General features: G+C 45.7%; 1 protein-coding gene across 1 annotated transcript in view; it reads right to left on the bottom strand.

Annotated features, from left to right (window-relative positions):
• itpka (inositol-trisphosphate 3-kinase A) overlaps positions 1-17,637 on the bottom strand; it is a 113,411-nt gene extending 95,774 nt beyond the window's left edge. The window contains exon 1 of the mRNA XM_072486156.1: positions 17,108-17,637. Coding sequence (XP_072342257.1) covers positions 17,108-17,599 — 492 coding nt within the window. The 5' untranslated portion in view covers positions 17,600-17,637. The remainder of the gene's footprint in view (positions 1-17,107) is intronic.
• Between the last annotated feature and the right edge of the window lie 2,508 nt (positions 17,638-20,145).

Below are 20,145 nucleotides of genomic sequence, written 5' to 3'. Positions count from 1 at the left end.
CTCTCCGGAGCATCTCACACCAGAACCCCTCCTCCATACTCTCTCCCAACTCTTCCTCCCACTTGCTTTGATCCCTTCCAGCGGTGCCTTCTCCTCTTCCAAAATAGCCCTGTAAACCACCGACATTACCCCCTTCATTCCCCTGTTGTCAGCACTTCCTCCAGCAATGTGGAGGCCGGCTCCACCGGGAAGCTCTGTATCTTCTTCTCAACAAAGTCTTGAACCTGCATGTATCTAAACGTTTCCACCTGCTCCAGCCCATACTTCATTCCCAGCTCCCTCAATCCTGCAAACCGACTCCCAAGAAACAAATCTTTTAGTGTCTGATTTAGAGCCACTTCCCTGACTCAAATCTGTGGTTCCCCCGAATCGGCATTTCCCTTGACCCTGCCCCCAACCTTGGGGTTGGCAGTGGGCTAAACAGCTGGCTTGTAATGCAGAACAAGGCAGCAGCGCAGGTTCAATTCCCGTATGGGCCTCCCCGAACAGGCGCCGGAATGTGGCGACTAGGGGCTTTTCATTGGACAAAGAAAAATTACAGCACAGGAACAGGCCCTTTGGCCCTCCAAGCCTGCGTTGATCCAGATCCTCTATCTAAAACTGTCGCCAATTTTCGAAGAATCTGTATCCCTCTGCTCCCTGCCCATTCATGTATCTGTCCAGATACCTCTTAAATTACGCTATCGTGCCCGCCTCTACCACCTCCGCCGGCAATGCGTTCCAGGCACCCACCACCCTCTGCGTAAAGAACTTTCCATGCATATCTCCCTTAAACTTTTCCCGTCTCACCTTGAACTCGTGACCCCTAGTAATTGAGTCCCCCACTCTGGGGAAAAAGCTTCTTGCTATCCACCCTGTCTATACCTCTCATGATTTTGTAGACCCCAATGAGGTTCCCCCTCAACCTCCGTCTTTCTAATGAAAATAATCCTAATCTACTCAACTTCTCTTCATAGCTAGCGCCTTCCACACCAGGCAATATCCTGGTGAACCTTCTCCAAAGCATCCACATCCTTTTGGTAATGTGGCGACCAGAACTGTACGCAGTATTCCAAATGTGGCCAAACCAAAGTCTTATACAACTGTAACATGACCTGCCAACTCTTGTACTCAATACCCCTTCCGATGAAGGAAAGCATGCCGTATGCCTTCTTGACCACTCTATCGACCTGCGCAGCCACTTTCAGGGTACAATGGATCTGAACACCCAGATCTCTCTGTATATCAATTTTCCCCAGGGCTTTTTCATTTACCGTATAGTTCGCTCTTGAATTGGGTCTTCCAAAATGCATCACCTCGCATTTGCCCGGATTGAACTCCATTGGCCATTTCTCCGCTCAACTCTCCAATCTATCTATATTCTGCTGTATTCTCTGACAGTCCCCTTCACTATCTGCTACTCCACCAATCTTAGTGTCATCTGCAAGCTTGCTAATCAGACCACCTATACCTTCCTCCAGATCATTTATGTATATCACAAACAACAATGGTCCCAGCATGGATCCCTGTGGAACACCAGTAGTCACAGTTCTCCATTTTGAGAAACTCCCTTCCACTACTACTCTCTGCCTCCTGTTGCCCAGCCAGTTCTTTATCCATCTAGCTAGTACACCCTGGACCCCATGAGACTTCACTTTCTCCATCAGCCTTATCAAATGCCTTACTGAAGTCCATGTATATGACATCTACAGCCCTTCCCTCATTAATCAACTTTGTCACTTCCTCAAAGAATTCTATTAAGTTGGTAAGACATGACCTTCCCTGCACTAAACCATGTTGCCTATCACTGATAAGCCCATTTTCTTCCAAATGGGAATAGATCCTATCCCTCAGTCTCTTCTCCAGCAGCTTCCCTACCACTGACGTCAGGCTCACCAGCCTATAATTACCTGGATTATCCCTGCTACCCTTCTTAAACAAGGGGACAACATTAGCAATTCTCCAGTCCTCCGGTGCCTCATCCATGTTCAAGGATGCTGCAAAGATATCTGTTAAGGCCCCAGCGATTTCCTCTCTCACTTCCCTCAGTAACCTGGGATAGATCCCATCCAGACCTGGGACTTGTCCACCTTAATACCTTTTAGAATACCCAACACATCCTCCCTCCTTATGCCGACTTGACTTAGAGTAATCAAACATCTATCCCTAACCTCAACATCCGTCATGTCCCTCTCCTCGGTGAATACCGATGCAAAGTACTCGTTAAGAACCTCACCCATTTTCTCTGACTCCACTCATAACGTTCCTCCTTTGTCCTTGAGTGGGCCAACCCTTTCTCTAGTTACCCTCTTGCTCCTTATATATGAATAAAAGGCTTTGGGATTTTCCTTAACCCTTTTTGCTAAAGATATTTCATGACCCCTTTTAGCCCTCTTGATTCCTCGTTTCAGATTGGTCCTACATTCCCGATATTCTTCCAAAGCTTCTCTGTCTTCAGTCGCCTAGACCTTATGTATGCTTCCTGTTTCCTTTTAGCTGGTCTCACAATTTCACCTGTCATCCATGGTTCCCTAATCTTGCCATTTCTATCCCTCATTTTCACAAGGACATGTCTGTCCTGCACCTCTCTTTAAAAGCCTCCCACATATCAAATGTAGATTTACCTTCAAGCAGCTGCTCCCAATCCACATTTCCCAGCTCCTGCCGAATTTTGGTACAGTTGGCCTTCCCCCAATTTAGCACTCTTCCTTTAGGACCACTCTCGTCTTTGTCCATGAGTATTCTACTGAAGTCTACTTGTGACAATAAGCGATTATTATTAAGTGCTGGCGAAACTGCCTCCAAATTCTCAACGAACCTATTACTACCGGACTCCCCGAATATTTCCCCGGAGCAATCGGGAGCGGCACTGTTGTTAGCGCCTTCAATCCCGACCCCCTACCCAAACTCTCCTCCATTCTGACCCATTGGGAGTCAACCCCTCTTACCCAGCTCCGCACCTTCTCCACATTCGCCGCCCAGTAATAATACATCAGGTTCGGAAGACCCAAACCCCCTGCCTGCCTTCACCTCTGTAGCAGCACCTTTCTAACTCTGGCCACCTTCCCTCCCCATATGAACGAGGTAATCATTCCTTCAATTTCTCTAAAAAATGCCTTTAGTTTGGAAAATAAAAAGAAATCACGGCAGCACATTCATTTTAACCACCTGTACCCGACCCGGCAGTGACAAAGGGACACCATCCCACCTTGCCAGATCAGCTGACTGTGGGGAGAGAATCCAAGCGCAGGAGGGGAAGTTGCTGGCCTCCGGAATCAGGTGGTGAAGTGTGAGTAACCTGGAAGGGGAGGGAGCTGGACCTTGAGCTCAGCTCCCTGAAGACTAAGAAAGAGGCCCTGGCTCTGGGCTCATGTGTAGCTTTTGGACTGAGAGATGTCCAGAGCCACGGATTGTTCAGTCACTTCTCAGTGCTGGGATGGGGCGAGGATGAGGAGAATGGGCGTGAAACAGAGTTGGAAAGTTCTTTAATTCTTTACTCAGATCTGTCCTGCTCTAAACTTTGCACTCGTTCCTTCTAAGCCCTTAAAAGTTATTTTTCTTCCTTATACCATCATTCTGATATAACCAAGACCCATCACACCATCTACTAAGACACTAGAATAATATCAAAGCCCGCCACAAGAGCGCAATAATATCATGGATAAAACTCCTCAAGGTGTACCTGATATCTCTATTCATTGCCAGATCTAACTGTTGGTTAATGGGTGTTGTAAGAAGCTTGAGGGCCCTTCAGGAACAAACTGTGCTCCTTAAAACATACCTATTTGATTAGACATTTAATTGCCTATCGTAATGTTTCTTTCTTTGTCTTGGTATCAAATTATGCCAGACTGCACTCCTGTGAATTGCTTTGGGATATTAAAGGTGCTAAATTAGGGCAAGGTTTTAAAAATAAATTTAGAGTAATCAATTCTTTTTTCCAATTAAAGGGCTAAATAATTTAACGTTGCCAATCCACCTATCCTGCACATATTTGGATTTTGGGGATGAGACCCACACAGACACGGGGAGAATGTGCGAACTCCACACGGGCAGTGACCTGGGGCCCGGATCGAAACCCGGGTTATCGGTGCCGTGAGGCAGCAGTGCTAACCATTGTGCTGCCGCTAAATTAGAGCCAGTTGTTGTAATGGTGTAGATCTTCTAATTTCATACAGCATGAACTATTCCCAGGTGTGTTTTCCAAAATATTGCTTTTTGTATTTGAAAAATGGTTTCAGAAACTCACCTAATTAGTGCACAAGGCGTAAATTCACCAATCCCCATTGCCCGTGAGCTATAATCATAGAATCGTATAGTGCAGAAGGAGGGCATTTGACTCATCGAGTCGGCACCGACCCTTGGAAAGAGCACCTACTTAAGCCCACGCCTCCACCCTATCTCCGTAACCCAATAACCCTACTAATTTGTGTTTTCCGAAGATTTTTAACCCTTGACTACCTCAATGAGTTACAGAGAGGTTTAGAAGTAAAAACTAACAAACTGTTTATTAATAACAAGAATAAAAACTGAGCATATAAAGAAATAACAGCACAATGGTTTACCAGGCTACCTCATCCCAGAACCCCTTCCCACCCTCCACCTAGACACACACAAGACAGACACATGGTAAGGGTAGGACTAAAAATAAAACGTGAATTAAAGTACTCAAAGGGAGAACGGTTTGGATATAGGGCTGCAGCGTCACTCTTTGTCCAGTGCCCCCTGTAAACATGGCTCCGAGCTGGGAGTGGGTGAACTTATTCAATCAATGGAAGTGATACAGAGAATTTGATCTTGTTACTTCAAACTAATAGTCCATTTTAAATAGATTCAATGAGTGTATTTTGAGTGATTACATCAGATTGTACAAGTGACAGCTGTATCCTCTAGATTGAGGCGCACATGTCCGAAGAACTGAGTTAAGATTCGTCCAAAGTAATTTCACATTGGGTTCAACAGCAAGGCTTGCACTCTGGATTGGTTTTGAACCTGTATTCCCGCAACAAATGCACAATCACCCAAACCTTACTGTAACAATCAGCTGGCTACATAGTACTGCTTCTTGAATTACAGACACACCGCACCAATCTAACCAGAATGCACCTCGTTGGGATATCATTGTAATGGTTTGTCAGTTTTGCACACATTCATGTGCAACATCACAATTTAATATGCTAAGATTGTACTATCCCATTAGATTTTTAAAAATTCTTTGAAGGGTTGTGGGCATCACTGACAAGGTCAACATTTGTTACCCGTCCCTAATTGCCACTGGATTGAGTGGCTTACTAATAAAATCAACCAGCTTACTATGGCACTGGAGCCACATGTCGGCCAGACCAGGTCAAGATGGCAGATTTCCTTCCCTAAAGGGGATTTAGTGAAGCAGATGGGTTTTTACGACAATTGGTGATAGTTTTATGGTTATCACTAGCTTTTCAATTACAGATTGACTAGCTTTTCAATTACAGATTTTATTAATTGAACTTAAATTCCACCCAATGCCATTGTGGGATTTAAACACATGTCCCCAGAGAATTAGCCTGCATCTCTGGATTACAAGATCAACAACATGACCACTACAGTGACACAGTGGTTAGCATTGCTGCCTCACAGCACCAGGGACCCAGATTTGATTAGGCCCTGGGATTCTCCCCGTGTCTGCTTGGGTTTCCTCCGGCTGCTCCGGTTTCCTCCTACAGTCCAATGATGTGCACCTTAGGTGGATTGGCATGATCAATGCGCGGGTCACCGGGATAGGGCGAGGGTACGGCCTAGGTAGGATGCTCTTTCGGAGGATTGATGCAGACCTGGTGGGCCGAATGGACTGTCTTCTGCACTGTAGGGATTCTGTGTTCTGTGTACCCCACTGTCTCCCCTTACAATACGTGTAAATGCTCCAACTTTGATTGCTGGCCCATTCTGATTGAAGCCAGGAAGAGAGGCAATGATTGAGCTCAGTAGTCCTAATGTAGGAAGATGAAAACACACACCAAGGCATCACCTCTTGATTATGGATAGGTGAAAGTTGTAGATAAGATTAGATTGTGTTTGAGTGACATTCCCTGTATCTATCCTGTTGAGCCTCAATGTTTACGCTCATGCAATTATAATGGATGCCTGCGTGAGACAAAAACATAGGGACAAAGGCCATTCAGCCCCTCTCAACCTGTTCCACCATTCAATGCTGATCTCCAACTTACCTGCCTTAGCGTCAAATCCTTTCAACCCCTCCGCTCACAAAAATAAATCCATTAATCTCAGATTTACAATATTAACTGAGCTAGCATCTGCTGCCTTTTGTGGGAGAGAGTTCCATATTTCCACCAGTCTTTTCATGAGGAAGAGTTTCTTAACCTCTCTTCTGAATGGCAGGGCTCTGATTTTAAGATTCTACTTGTCCTCGATTCCCCACCCGCCAGTGGGAAACATTTCTCTCTAACTACCTTATCAATTCATTTCAACATCTGAAAATCCTCAATCAAATCAGCTCTTGATCTTCTATATTACAGGCAGTTTATGTAATCTTTCCTCATAATTGAACCCTTGGCGCTCTGGTTGCATCTTGATGATTCTGCACTGCACCCTTTCCAGAATAAAGCTGTGCTTTATAAGGCACAGTAACCAGTACTTCAGATGTGGTCTATCCAGGGTTTGGTATAGGTGTAGCTAAATTTCATCCCTTTGTATTCTAGACCACTATTTATAAAGGCTAACAGTTCAATAGTCTTTTGGATTATGGTTTGTACCTAGCTACTGTATCTTAGTGATCTGTGTACAAAACCTAGAAATCCTTTGTTGGACCTCCACTCTTCATTCTCACGACCTTTGCTTCATTTATACAATACTCAGATAAATCCGTTGTTAGTCCAAGATGGATGACCTCACACAATTCCATCAATGTCACTTTGTAATTCCGTGATTCCATCTACATTACGTTCCGGCTCGGCACGGCGGCACAGTGATTAGCACTGCTGCCTCAGCACCACAGACCCGGGTTTAACTACAGCTTTGAGTGGCTGTGGAGTTTGCACGTTCTCCCAGTGTCTGCATGCATTTCCTCCTGGTGCTCCAGGTTCCTCCCACAGTCCAAGGATGAACAGGTTAGTTGGAGTGGCCATGCTAAAATTGCCCCTTAGTGTCAAAAGGTGTGCAGGTTGGGTGGGGTTATTGGCATAGGGCAGGGGGGTGGGCCTGATGTGGTGCTTTTTCAGAGGGTCAGTGCAAACTCGATGGGACGAATATCCTGCTTCTGCACTGTAGTGATTCTATGGATTCTACATACCATATCACCAATCTTTGTGTCATCAGCAAACTTGGATATATTGCTTCTTCTAAGTTATTAATAATTACAGTGAATTTGAGCCCAAACATAGATCCTTGTTGAGACACCACTCGTCACTTCCTTCCAATGTGACTACGTACCCCTATTATCACCACTCTATCTTCAACGGCCTAACCAATCTTCCAACAGGTCAACAATTTCATGAGCTTTAATTTGACACAACAGTCTCTTATATGGAACCTTATTGAATGTCTCCTGGAAGTCCCTATAAAATACATCCATAGATGTTTCCTTGTCTACGTTTTAGTTTTTTTCTCAGAAAATTCAATGAGGTTTGTTAGATACACAGAACTGGCAATGCCCATGAAACTATTACAGGAGAAAAGGGCCAGATAGCTTAGGGGGGTAAAAAAAGTGCTACAGGAAGAATCCAGGAGGTGAAAGACAAGCAAATACTTACAGTACCTCGCCTTTCTACCAAAGCAGAATTTCTACCGCTTTGATGCTGATCGCTGAACTGTTGGCCAAACTGCCCATTCGCTCATTCACAAAGAATGTGTTTTCTGGGAGTGGAGGAACAGATATCATCTGTAAACAGTGGTTAACATTTCAAGGAGTGTGTATCACATGGCAAGCAAACAACACTTGTCAAGTTAGAATGAAAAAAATGTCATTGGTCATATTTAGATTGACACAAGAATAGCAGGGGCAGTGGGTAGAGGCTTTATCCTCCAGACACAGGAGTCTATTCCTGTCAAACGGCACTGCCAACTTAATTCCAGGATGGAGAGGGGGGTGGGGAGGGTGTGAAGGGAGGAGTGGGTTCAAGAAATGATGGACACTATTTAGATTATAGCGTGGTGCAGGAGTAAGGGAGATAGCCTTGAAAGGAGGTGAAGCAAATCCATCTACATTTCTGGAAGTTTATTTAAAAAAATTTAGAGTGTCCAATTCATTCTTTATTTTCCAATAAGGGACAATTTAGCGTGGCCAATGCACCTACCCTGCACATCTTTGGATTGTGGGGGTGAAACCCACGCAAACACGGGGAGAATGTGCAAACTCCACACAGAGCCGGGATCGAATCTGGGGCCTCGGTGCCGTGAGGCAGCAGTGCTATCCAGTGCGCCACCGTACTGCCCTAGTTTCTGGACGTTTTTAAGCTTTGAGGGAACTGAATGACAATTTAGGGGTGTTGTCTCTCAGGAAGAATCCGAAGCAGACAGCTAATAAAGAGAATGTTCTCTCCTCCAGATAGTAAGGTGCTGAAACAGCCCGGGCAAGTTTAAACTAATCCCCCCAAAAAGGTGACAGGGTGTAGAGAAGCAACAGAGATAGACACTGCAAGTGAGTCATTTTTACCGATAGCAATCTGGCAATTGTTTGAAACGCTTCCAAATATATACTGGACATGAAGCATTTCAAGCTTAGCCCCAGCCATGGTTTGGTGACGTGATTCCCAGCTGGATATATCACAGTCAATAGCTGGTGATCTATGCAATAAGAATGAATTGGCAATATTTGCTTTGGGTGTGTTGACGATGCTGACAATGTTAATTGTTAAGAAATAAGATGGACATTCCGATACAGGATATTGAGTCTTTTGTAGCTGGTACAAGGTAAATGTTTAATCTGGGTGTTCCGTTTGCCTTGTAGGCCCTGGAGCAAGAAAGTCCACAGCCAAAAGAAATTTAATAATTGTCTGAACTGTTGACTATGTTAACGTTTTCGCGATCAGCATCAAAGCGGTAGAAATTCTGCTTTGGTAGAAAGGCGAGGTACTGTAAGATTCAACAATACTTGGGTGGGGTAGTTTCTTGAATGGAACAGAGCCAGACAGAATAAGTGGAAAGAAAAAACTTGCATTTTAATACATCTTTCACCATCTCAGGCTGTTTTTCTGCATTAAAAGGCTCTATATATATTGAAGTATGTGCCCAAACCATGCTCCTCACATTCCCCACATGTGTAACAGTTCAAAGGCTTATGCCTCCATGAAGCCAGACAACAGTGGAGTTGACAGGAGTTCTTCCCCATGAACAGATGAGAGTCTGAAACTGCAAAACATGAGCTTGTCACATTATAATTAATGACATACTGCCAGGGGACCCCCTGTCCTAGCTCCTGACAGGCACTGTCAACTGCCCAAAGATAAAACAGTTCAGTACTCTCTTTACCCAGAGAGTACTTGGAGTATGGAACCTATGATCATAAGAGACAATTGGCATAGATACATTGAAGGGGAAGTTAGATAGTTACATGGGGAAGGAATAGAAAAATAGCCCAATTGGGTGAGATGAAGTAGGCTGGGAGGAGGCTTATGTGGAGCATAAACGTCAACATAGACTTGCCAGACTGAATGGTCGGTTTGTTTCTATGTACGATTTATTCAGCTACAGGAATTGAAGTAAAGCCCTAACAAACCAACAGATGCAGGAAAATCCAGAATTCAAGCTGCCTGGGTTTCTGGATTTTAGGCAGCACGGTAGCACAGTGGTTAGCACTGCTGCCTCACAGCACCAGGGACCCGAGTTCGATTCCGGCCTTGGTCGACTGTCTGTGTGGAGTTTGCACGTTCGTCCCGTGTCTGCGTGAGTTTCCTCTGGGTGTTCAGGTTTCCTTCCACAATCCAAAGGTGTACAGGTAGGTGGATTGGCCATGCTAAAGTTGTCCCTTAAGTGTCCAATGATGTGCAATTACATGGGATTACAGGGTGGAGGAGTGGGCCTAGGTAGGGTGCTCTTTCTGAGCAGTGGTGCAGACTTGATGGGTCGAATCGACTCCTTCTGCACTGTAGGGATTTAAAGCCGACACTATGCAGTAGGTTAAGGGCAATCTGGAGTTAAGTGGGCCATAAAGTCACAGCCTTGTCTTTCTACATCGCACCGTTCAGAACCACAGGCACCCTTTACAACCAACGAAAGCATTTTGGATGTGTAGTCATGTTGGGAAGTAGGGAACACGGCAGCCAAATTACATAGCAAGATTCCATAAAGAATAACGGAATAATGAACAGATTTCTGTTTAGAAGTGATGTTGGTCAAAGGATTAACCATGGTGAGAAGAGCTGCGAAAACGCTCCTTCAAAGTGGTACATGGGTTCTTTTGTCCACCTGGAAGGGCAGGCTCAAGATGTGAACGTTTGAATGCATTTGGGGCAAAGGAAATGGCAAATAGACTGTCGGTGAAGTCCATTTCTTTTAAATATATTGTATCATGCGACAGAAATATTGAAATACATTTTCATTGAATTCACAACTGTGTCATTGGGCAGAATCCTCAGGCCTGAAGGTGGGACCAGGAGGAAATGCGGGTATATTAGTGCTGGATCATGGGATCAGCATGTTCTCGTGTCAGGGCGATCTTCCCGGAAACGGGTTTTTACCATTTGTGGACTGATTGGCAAGCCACTGGGATTTCCCTAGTGACTGAGGGGTCCATCCCCCCCACTGAGGGCACAGCCTAGCATGGATCAGCAGGTCAGCCAGTGGAGGGGTAGCCTGGCAGCTGTGGACAGAGTTTTTTTTTTAAAAGGTTCAAACTTTTTCAGAAGGCACCTTAAGGTGGAGGCTGCCTCAGGGTGTCTCCTTCCTGCAGCAGCAGTGCCCACCACTGGCGGTGGAGCTACCATCCATTCAAGGCCGCTGGCCTTCTGACTGTACTTGTAGCCTCGGGAACATGTCCGGCATCCTTAACGTGACAGACAACTAAGGATGGCACACTCTGGTGCAGCCTCATAATTCGTTGCCACCAAGATGATCTCCCAGGCATTGACAGCCAGTGTGGAATTGGGTTTTGGAAATAGTTCTGACAGGCAATTATATTTAAAGGGGACCTGATTCTACAAAGCTGGTCCGAAAGAACATACAAAATGTACAGAAGGGCTGATTTTGCTGGAAGTGTATTAAAAAATGTGGAAAACTGTGAGGTTATGCACTTTGGTAGGAAAAATAGAGGCATAGACTACTTTGCAAGTGGAGAAAGGCTTAGAAAATCTGAAGCACAAAAGGGATTTAGGAGCCCTAGTTCAGGATTCTCTTAAAGTTAACATGCAGGTTCAGTTGGCAGTTAAGATGACAAATGCAATGTTAGCATTCATGTCGAGAGGACAAGAATACAAGAGCAGAGATGTACTGTTGAGGCAGTATAAGGCTCTGGTCAGACCCCATTTGGAATATTGTGAGCAGTTTTGGGCCCCATATCTAAGGAAGGATGTCCTACCCTTGGAGGGGGTCCAAAGGAGGTTCACAAGAATGATGCCTGGAATGAAGAGCTTGTCGTATGAGGAACGGTTGAGAACTCTGCGTCTGTACTGTACGGAGTTCAGAAGGATGAGGGAGAATCTTATTGAAACTTACAGAATACCGAGAGGCCTGGATAGAGTGTGCAGGAGATGTTTCCACGAGTAGGAGAGACTAGAACCTGAGGGCACAACCTCAGACTGAAGGGATGATCCTTTAAAACTGAGAGGAGGAGGAATGTCTTCAGCCAGAGGGTGGTGAATCTGTGGAACGCATTGTCACAGAAGGCTGTTGAGGCAAAATCACTGAGTGTCTTTAAGACAGAGATAGATAGGTTCTTGATTAATAACGAGATCAGGGGTTATGGGGAGAAGGCAGGAGAATGGGATGAGAAACATATCAGTCATGGCGGAACAGGCTCAATGGGCTGAATGGTCTAATTCTGCTTTCTGCTCCTATGTCTTATGGTCTGAAAACATTGAAAGTTGAAAAATAGTTTTGCTAATGTTATAACCCGCAAGTATCTTACGGAGTGGGAACAATTAACTTCCTTGTGAATCTTGCAGAATACAAGTTCCCCATTCAGGGACAGAGGACCTCTAAACAATGTTTAGTTGTATGATATATAAAGCCGGCCAGATAGGCACCGGCAAGGCAGACCCAGTTGGGATCTACTGTGTGATGTATACAATAGTTATTGTAAATAAACTAAGTTTCTTTGAACTACTTGGTGTGGCCTTGTAAAAGCTAATTTGACCCATGTGCTATGAAGAAATTGCTACCAGGATCAGCAATTCTCCAATGCCTTCCCGATGTTTTATCAAGTCTTCCAAAGTTTTCTTAAGCACTTCAATTCCTTCTTCACCTGAAACTCTGTTCCTGAACCCTGACTCACAGTCAGTCTCATTTCCCTATAACTCCAGTGCTTACTAACCCACGTTGGTTACCTGGTCGGCAACGACTTGACTTTTCAATTCAAAACCTTGTCTTCAAATCCATCCATGGCCTCACCTTCCATGTTCTCTGTAGTATATTCTAGCCCTATAATCCTCCAAAACATCTGCACTCCTCTACTTTTGGCTTTGTCTGTACTTGTGCATCTGAATGTGTGTGTCAGCATTCAGGTGTAGGTATTTGCATGTGTGTATGTCTGTGCAAGACTGTGTGGATGTTTGTGTGTTTATGTGTGAGTTGTCAGTGTAGACATGCCTCTATGTATATGCATCTGAATTTGTATGTTTGTATTAGTGTTTCGGTGTTTATTGGTGTGTTTTTGTGTGTGTACATATGAATGTGTCCTGTGTGTCAGCGTTTGTGTTTTTGTGTGTGTGAGGTTGGCTATCTGCATGTATGTTTGCACATGTGCGTGTGTCTGTATGAGTCAGTTTGTTTGAGTATGTATCATTATGTGTGTGCCTATGCTCACCTGTGTTTGTGTGGGAAATGTATTAAAGCAGTTGTTACACTATTTCCAATGAACAAACAGACCAAATTCCTCCGTGAAACCACATTATGGAACAGTTAGTCATTCCTACTCCAGGCTTTAGGAAGGAATTTTCTTCATTTAATTCACATTGCACCTGACATGTCCGAACGGATTCTCACAGTATTTGAGTGGGTAATAAACACAAGGTCACCATTTGCTGTTCTGTTCACGAAAGTAAAGCAAAAATGTCTGGAAATACTCAACAGGTCAGACAGTATCGGTGGAGAAATATAAGTTAGCCAAACTTTGAGTTCTTAAGACCTGGAGCAGTGAGTGAGCACAGAGGCTTTGATTTTCTTTTCACCTTTCCAATACTGTAAGTCCGCAGTTAAAATTGTGCTCGCATTCTGGAAAATGATAACCAAGTGAAACAAGTTTGTGTGAATCATAGGTTCGCACAGGAATCAATTTTAAAACTGGAGTTAGATTCCTTTGAATATTTTTCCTCCGGGAACAACCAATATACAAGGTGAAATTCTGTACCACATATGTGCAGCGCTGTGCATTCTTAGCAGGAATAACTTGCAAAATAAAAAACATCACTGAATATGAGAAATACTGCATAATTTCAAATTAGATAACACTAAATCACCCAAACAAACCAAGTAGCATAGCTTCCGTCTCTCACGCACAGCACTCCTGAAACTTAGCACAACTGTTTGTTTGCTTTCCTCTGCTGTCTCCCTCTCTCTCCTTTTTTACTCTCTCTCTCTTTTTACCCTGTCTCTCTCTCCCCCTTTTCTGCTCTCTTTTTCTAGCTCTCTCCTTTTCCACTCTTGCGCTCTCTCTCCTTTTCAACTCTCTAATTCCGAATCATGTAACCAACATAAACAGCATGGCACCATCGGTTTTGTTGGGAGAAATTTGTGCATGTGCGCACCTTAAAGCGGGAGGTATGATAATTCCATTTGCAAATTGAAGCTGTTCTCACTGAGGTTATGGTCATTTTATTTTTCTTCATTTACGGGTGTGGGTGTCACTGCTTGGCAGCATTTATATCCACGCTTTCTCTCTCCTTTTCCACTCTCTCCCTCTATCTTTCTCCATCGCCTTTCCGCTCTCTCACTCCCTCCTTTTCCGCTCTCTCTCTCCTGGGGGCATTCTGGCTAAGTTTGCCAATGATACAAAGATAGGTGGAGGGGCAGGTAGTATGGAGGAGGTGGGGAGGCTGCAGAAAGATTTAGACAGTTTAGGAGAGTGGTCCAAGAAAAGGCTGATGAAATTCAACGTGGGCAAGTGCGAGGTCTTGCACTTTGGAAAAAAGAATAGAGGCGTGGACTATTTTCTAAACGGTGACAAAATTCATAATGCTGAAGTGCAAAGGGACTTGGGAGTCCTAGTCCAGGATTCTCTAAAGGTAAACTTGCAGGTTGAGTCCGTAATTAAGAAAGCAAATGCAATGTTGTCATTTGTCTCAAGAGGCTTGGAACATATAAGCAGGGATGTACTTCTGAAGCTTTATAAAGCATTAGTTAGGCCCCATTTAGAATACTGTGAGCAATTTTGGGCCCCACACCTCAGGAAGGACATACTGGCACTGGAGCGGGTCCAGCGGAGATTCACACGGATGATCCCAGGAATGGTAGGCCTAACATACGATGAACGTCTGAGGATACTGGGATTATATTCATTGGAGTTTAGGAGATTGAGGGGCGATCTAATAGAAATTTACATGATAATGAATGACTTAGATAGGGTGGATGTAGGGAAGTTGTTTCCATTAACAGGGGAGACTAGGCCCCGGGGGCACAGCCTTAGAATAAAAGGGAGTCACTTTAGAACAGAGATGAGGAGAAATTTCTTCAGCCAGAGAGTGGTGGGTCTGTGGAATTCATTGCCACAGAGAGCGGTGGAGGCCGGGACGTTGACTGTCTTTAAGACAGGAGTTGATAAATTCTTGATTTCTCGAGGAATTAAGGGCTATGGAGAGAGAGCGGGTAAATGGAGTTTAAATCAGCCATGATTGAATGGTGGAGTGGACTCGATGGGCCGAATGGCCTTACTTCCGCTCCTATGTCTTATGGTCTGTCTTATGGTCCTCTCCCTTTCTACTTTCTTGCTTTCTTTTTCCTCGCTCCTTTTCTGCTCTCTCACTATCTTTCGCCATCTCCTTTCTGCTCTCTTACTCCCTTTCTACATTCTCGCTTTCTTTTTCTCGCTCCTTTTCCACTCTCTCTTATTTTCTTCTCTCTCTCCTTTTCTGTGTTCTCTCTCCCCTTCCCTGCTCTGTCTCTCTCTCTCTCTCTCTCCCCTTCCCTGCTTTGACTCTCTCTCTCTCCTTTCCCACTCTGTCTCTCTCTCTCCTTTTCTGTGCTCTCTCTCCCCCTTCCCCACTGTCTCTCTCTCTGTCTCTCCTTTGCTGCTCTGTCTCTCTCCTTTCCCGGTCTGTTTCGCTCTCTCCTTTTGTGCTCTGTCTCACTCTCTCTCTCCTTTCCCACTTTGTCTCTCTCTCTCCCTCCTTTCCCATTGTCTATTTCTCCTTCCTTTCGAGGTCTGCCTCTTGCTCTCCTTTCCTGCTCTGTCTCTCTCTCTGACTCCTTTCTCACTCAGTTTCTATCTCCCTCCAGAGCTTGGACCCCTTCCTGACAGTCTGCAACAGCCGAGCCTCTGTCCCATTGGGAGCTGGGGTGTGGGGGCAAGGGAGTGGGTAGTGGAATGGATCCAGGTTGGAGCCACCAAAGGATACTGTGAAAATCCTCTAGTCGCCACACTCCGGCGCCTGTTCGGGTACACAGAGGGAGAATTCAGAATGTCCAAGTCACCTAACAGCACATCTTTCGGGACTTGTGGGAGGAAATCAGTACACCCGGAGGAAACCCACGTGGACATGGGGAGAATGTATAGACTCCGCACAGACAGTGACCCAAGCGGGAATCGAACTGGGACCCTGGCACTGTGAAGCAACAGTGATAGCCACTGTGCTACCATGCCTGGGAAGGGGGTGGAGGCACATCCTCCCTATGCATGTTCCCCTCCTCACCAAGTTCCTCACACCTGATTGGCAGCTTCCCACTCCTGCCTTGTGCTCCTGCTCCCAGTCCTTGGGCCTTGCTCCCTCAGTGCAGTTTGAGCTCCTGGTAACTGCGGCGGCAGCTCCAGCATCAAAACATGGCGGCCACCGGCTCAGAGCACAGGCAGTATAGAACAGAAAATGGCGACATAAATCAAAAGAAAAGGTCCCAAAGAGTAAACAATGGTAAAACAAAATGACTTCAAGTGGGGCCATAGGGTCATGGTGGTCTACAACACAGAATAGGCCCTTTGGCACCTGTGCCGGTGAAAAAACCCCACCTAACTATTCTAATCCAGTTTTCCAGCACTTTGCCCATAGCCTTGTGTGCCTTGGCATCGCAAGTGCACATCGAAATACTTCTTAAATGTTATGAGGGTCTCTGCCTCCACCAACCTTTCAGGCAGTGAGTTCCCGACTCCCAATACCCACTGGGTGAAAAGGTTGTTCCCTCCATCCCCTCTAATCTCCTGCCCCTCACCGTAAATCTATATCCCCTGGGCACTGATCCTTTCCAAGGGTTTCTCCTGGTCTGCCCCTCAGAACTGTATATATCTAAATCATGTCCCCCCTCAGTCTCCTCTGCTCATTGTAAGTGAGGACTTACTGTGGAGCACAGGAGGAACCATCTGACCTATTGTGTCAGTGTCGGGCTCCCCCAATCACTCTTTCCCCAGGCCCTGCAAATGTGATATTTTTAAATATTTATCCAATTCCCTTTGAAAATAACTATTGAATTCGCACCTTTTTCAGACGGTGCATCCCAGATCTTAACAATTTGCCAGATAAGAAGAAAAGTTCTCATCTCTGCTTTTTTTTGTTGTTAATTAATGTCTATCCTCTGGTTCCCATTCTTCCAGCCAGTGGTACTGCCCGCTCTCTTCGAAACCCTTGATGATTTTGAACACCTCTATTAAACCTGCCCACTGGGAATAATGGGATAGCTCTGTTCCTCCGGTAGGACAATCCCAGCTTTTCCAGCCCCCCCCCCCCCATCAAGTCTCTCATCACCCCTGTAATCATTCTCCCATATCCCCCTCTGAGACCCCTGACTTGCCCCCTCCCTGTGCAATGAAGTGAAAGTTGGGCACATTTGCACTCACCAGAATCTCCTCTTGCTCCCCGGCCTCTTTGTTGTGGATGTCAGTGTCGGCGAGGAGGTCATCCTCAGACTCTTCGAAGAGAGAAGAGCCCGTCGACGAGAGGGAGGAGCTGGAGAGCTTGCGGCACACTTTGATGTTGGAGTCCAGCTCCAGATCCAAGTCCAGGCTGTCCTGGGTCGTCCCCTCGTCCGAGGTGATGGTGAGCTGTGGGACACTGGGGAGAAGGTGGAGGGCGGGTTCCAGCTCGACCCCGGCCAGCCTGCAGACCGAGTTCTCCCCCGGCAGCGCCAGCTGCCTGCTCGCTGCACCGGCGGAAGTATTGACAGCGGAGCCCAGCTCCACCATGCTGAACCTGTCCTGCGGTGCCTGGGGGCTGCAGTTCCTCTTTGCCCGCGGCGTCTCGGTCACTGTGTACGACTTGCGGTGGAGCATCGTGCGATGCTTCTCATGGGTGACCGGCGAACTCAGAAGCAGAGCAAGGCAGCGCTGCATGGAGCTGCTTCTCGATAACACTCCTAACTCTCTCTCTCTCTCTCTGTCTGCTGCAACTGCTGCCACATACGGAAGTTTGATGTCAGCAAACATCTCGCATTGTGCACAGCAGCTGACTCGCTCACTTTCACTCACTCATAGAACATAGAACAATACAGCGCAGTACAGGCCCTTCGGCCCACGATGTTGCACCGAAACAAAAGCCATCTAACCTACACTATACCATTATCATCCATATGTTTATCCAATAAACTTTTAAATGCCCTCAATGTTGGCGAGTTCACTACTGTAGCAGGTAGGGCATTCCATACTCTTTGCGTAAAGAACCTACCCCTGACCTCTGTCCTATATCTATTACCCCTCAGTTTAAGGCTATGTCCCCTCGTGCTAGCCATTTCCATCCGCGGGAGAAGGCTCTCACTGTCCACCCTATCTAACCCTCTGATCATTTTGTATGCCTCTATTAAGTCTCCTCTTAACCTTCTTCTCTCTAACGAAAACAACCTCAAGTTCATCAGCCTTTCCTCATAAGATTTTCCCTCCATACCAGGCAACATCCTGGTAAATCTCCTCTGCACCCGTTCCAAAGCTTCCACGTCCTTCCTATAATGCGGTGACCAGAACTGTACGCAATACTCCAAATGCGGCCGTACCAGAGTTCTGTACAGCTGCAACATGACCTCCTGACTCCGGAACTCAATCCCTCTACCAATAAAGGCCAACACTCCATAGGCCTTCTTCACCACCCTATCAACCTGGGTGGCAACTTTCAGGGATCTATGTACATGGACACCTAGATCCCTCTGCTCATCCACACTTTCAAGAACTTTTCCATTAGCCAAATATTCCACATTCCTGTTTTTCCTTCCAAAGTGAATCACCTCACACTTCTCGACATTAAACTCCATTTGCCACCTCTCAGCCCAGCACTGCAGCTTATCTATATCCCTCTGTAACCTGCTACTTCCTTCCACACTATCGACAACACCACCGACTTTAGTATCGTCTGCAAATTTACTCACCCACCCTTCTGCGCCTTCCTCTAGGTCATTGATAAAAATGACAAACAGCAACGGCCCCAGAACAGATCCTTGTGGTACTCCACTTGTGACAGAACTCCATTCTGAACATTTCCCATCAACCACCACCCTCTGTCTTCTTTCAGCTAGCCAATTTCTGATCCACATCTCTAAATCACCCTCAATCCCCTGCCTCCGTATTTTCTGCAATAGCCTACCGTGGGGAACCTTATCAAACGCTTTGCTGAAATCCATATACACCACATCAACTGCTCTACCCTCGTCTACCTGTTCAGTCACCTTCTCAAAGAACTCGATAAGGTTTGTGAGGCATGACCTACCCTTCACAAAGCCATGCTGACTATCCCTGATCATATTATTCCTATCTAGATGATTATAAATCTTGTCTCTTATAATCCCCTCCAAGACTTAATCCACTACAGACGTGAGGCTCACCGGTCTATAGTTGCCGGGGTTGTCTCTGCTCCCCTTTTTGAACAAAGGGACCACATTTGCTATCCTCCAGTCCTCTGGCACTATTCCTGTAGCCAATGATGACATAAAAATCAAAGCCAATGGTCCAGCAATCTCTTCCCTGGCCTCCCAGAGAATCCTAGGATAAATCCCATCAGGTCCCGGGGACTTATCTATTTTCAGCCTGTCCAGAATTGCCAACACCTCTTCCCTACGTACCTCAATGCCATCTAATCTATTTACCTGGAGCTCAGCATTCTCCTCCACAACATTATCTTTTTCCTGAGTGAATACTGACGAAAAATATTCATTTAGTATCTCGCCTATCTCTTCAGACTCTACACACAACTTCCCATCCCTGTCCTTGACTGGTCCTACTCTGTCCCTAGTCATTCGCTTATTCCTGACATACCTATAGAAAGCTTTTGGGTTTTCCTTGATCCTTCCTGCCAAATACTTCTCATGTCCCCTCTCATGTCCCCTCCTTGCTCGTCATAGCTCTCTCTTTAGATCCTTCCTCGCTACCTTGTAACTATCCATCGCCCCAACTGAAACTTCACACCTCATCTTCACATGGCCTCTGCCACTCATAGCTGCTATGTCTGTCTACTTCCAAAACAATCGCCAGTCCTGTCACCTACCTGGAAAATAAAGCAGTTAGCAGCAGCATTCTCCATGACATTTTTTTGCAAAGCCCTTCCGAAAAGTATAATAATCTTTATTGTCATAAAGAGGCTTACATTAACACTGCAATGAAGTTACTGAGAAAATCCCCGAGGCGCCACATTCCAGCGCCTGTTCGGGTACATAGAGGGAGAATTCAGGATGTCCAATATGCCCAACATGCACGTCTTTCGGAACTTGAGAGGAAACCGGAGCACCCGGAGGAAACCCACGCAGACACGGGGAGAACGTGCAGACTCCGCACAATCAGTGACCCAAGCCGGGAATCGAACCTGGAACCCTGGAGCTGTGAAGCAACAGAGCCAACCATTGTGCTACCATGCCGTTCATATATGTGCCAATTTTATTAAAGATCCATTGAGTGGAATA

This window comes from Scyliorhinus torazame, chromosome 2 (assembly GCF_047496885.1).
Source record: "Scyliorhinus torazame isolate Kashiwa2021f chromosome 2, sScyTor2.1, whole genome shotgun sequence".
NCBI lineage: Eukaryota > Metazoa > Chordata > Chondrichthyes > Carcharhiniformes > Scyliorhinidae > Scyliorhinus > Scyliorhinus torazame.
The sequence above is the reverse complement of the archived record's forward strand: the minus strand, read 5'-3'. Positions and strand labels throughout refer to the sequence as shown.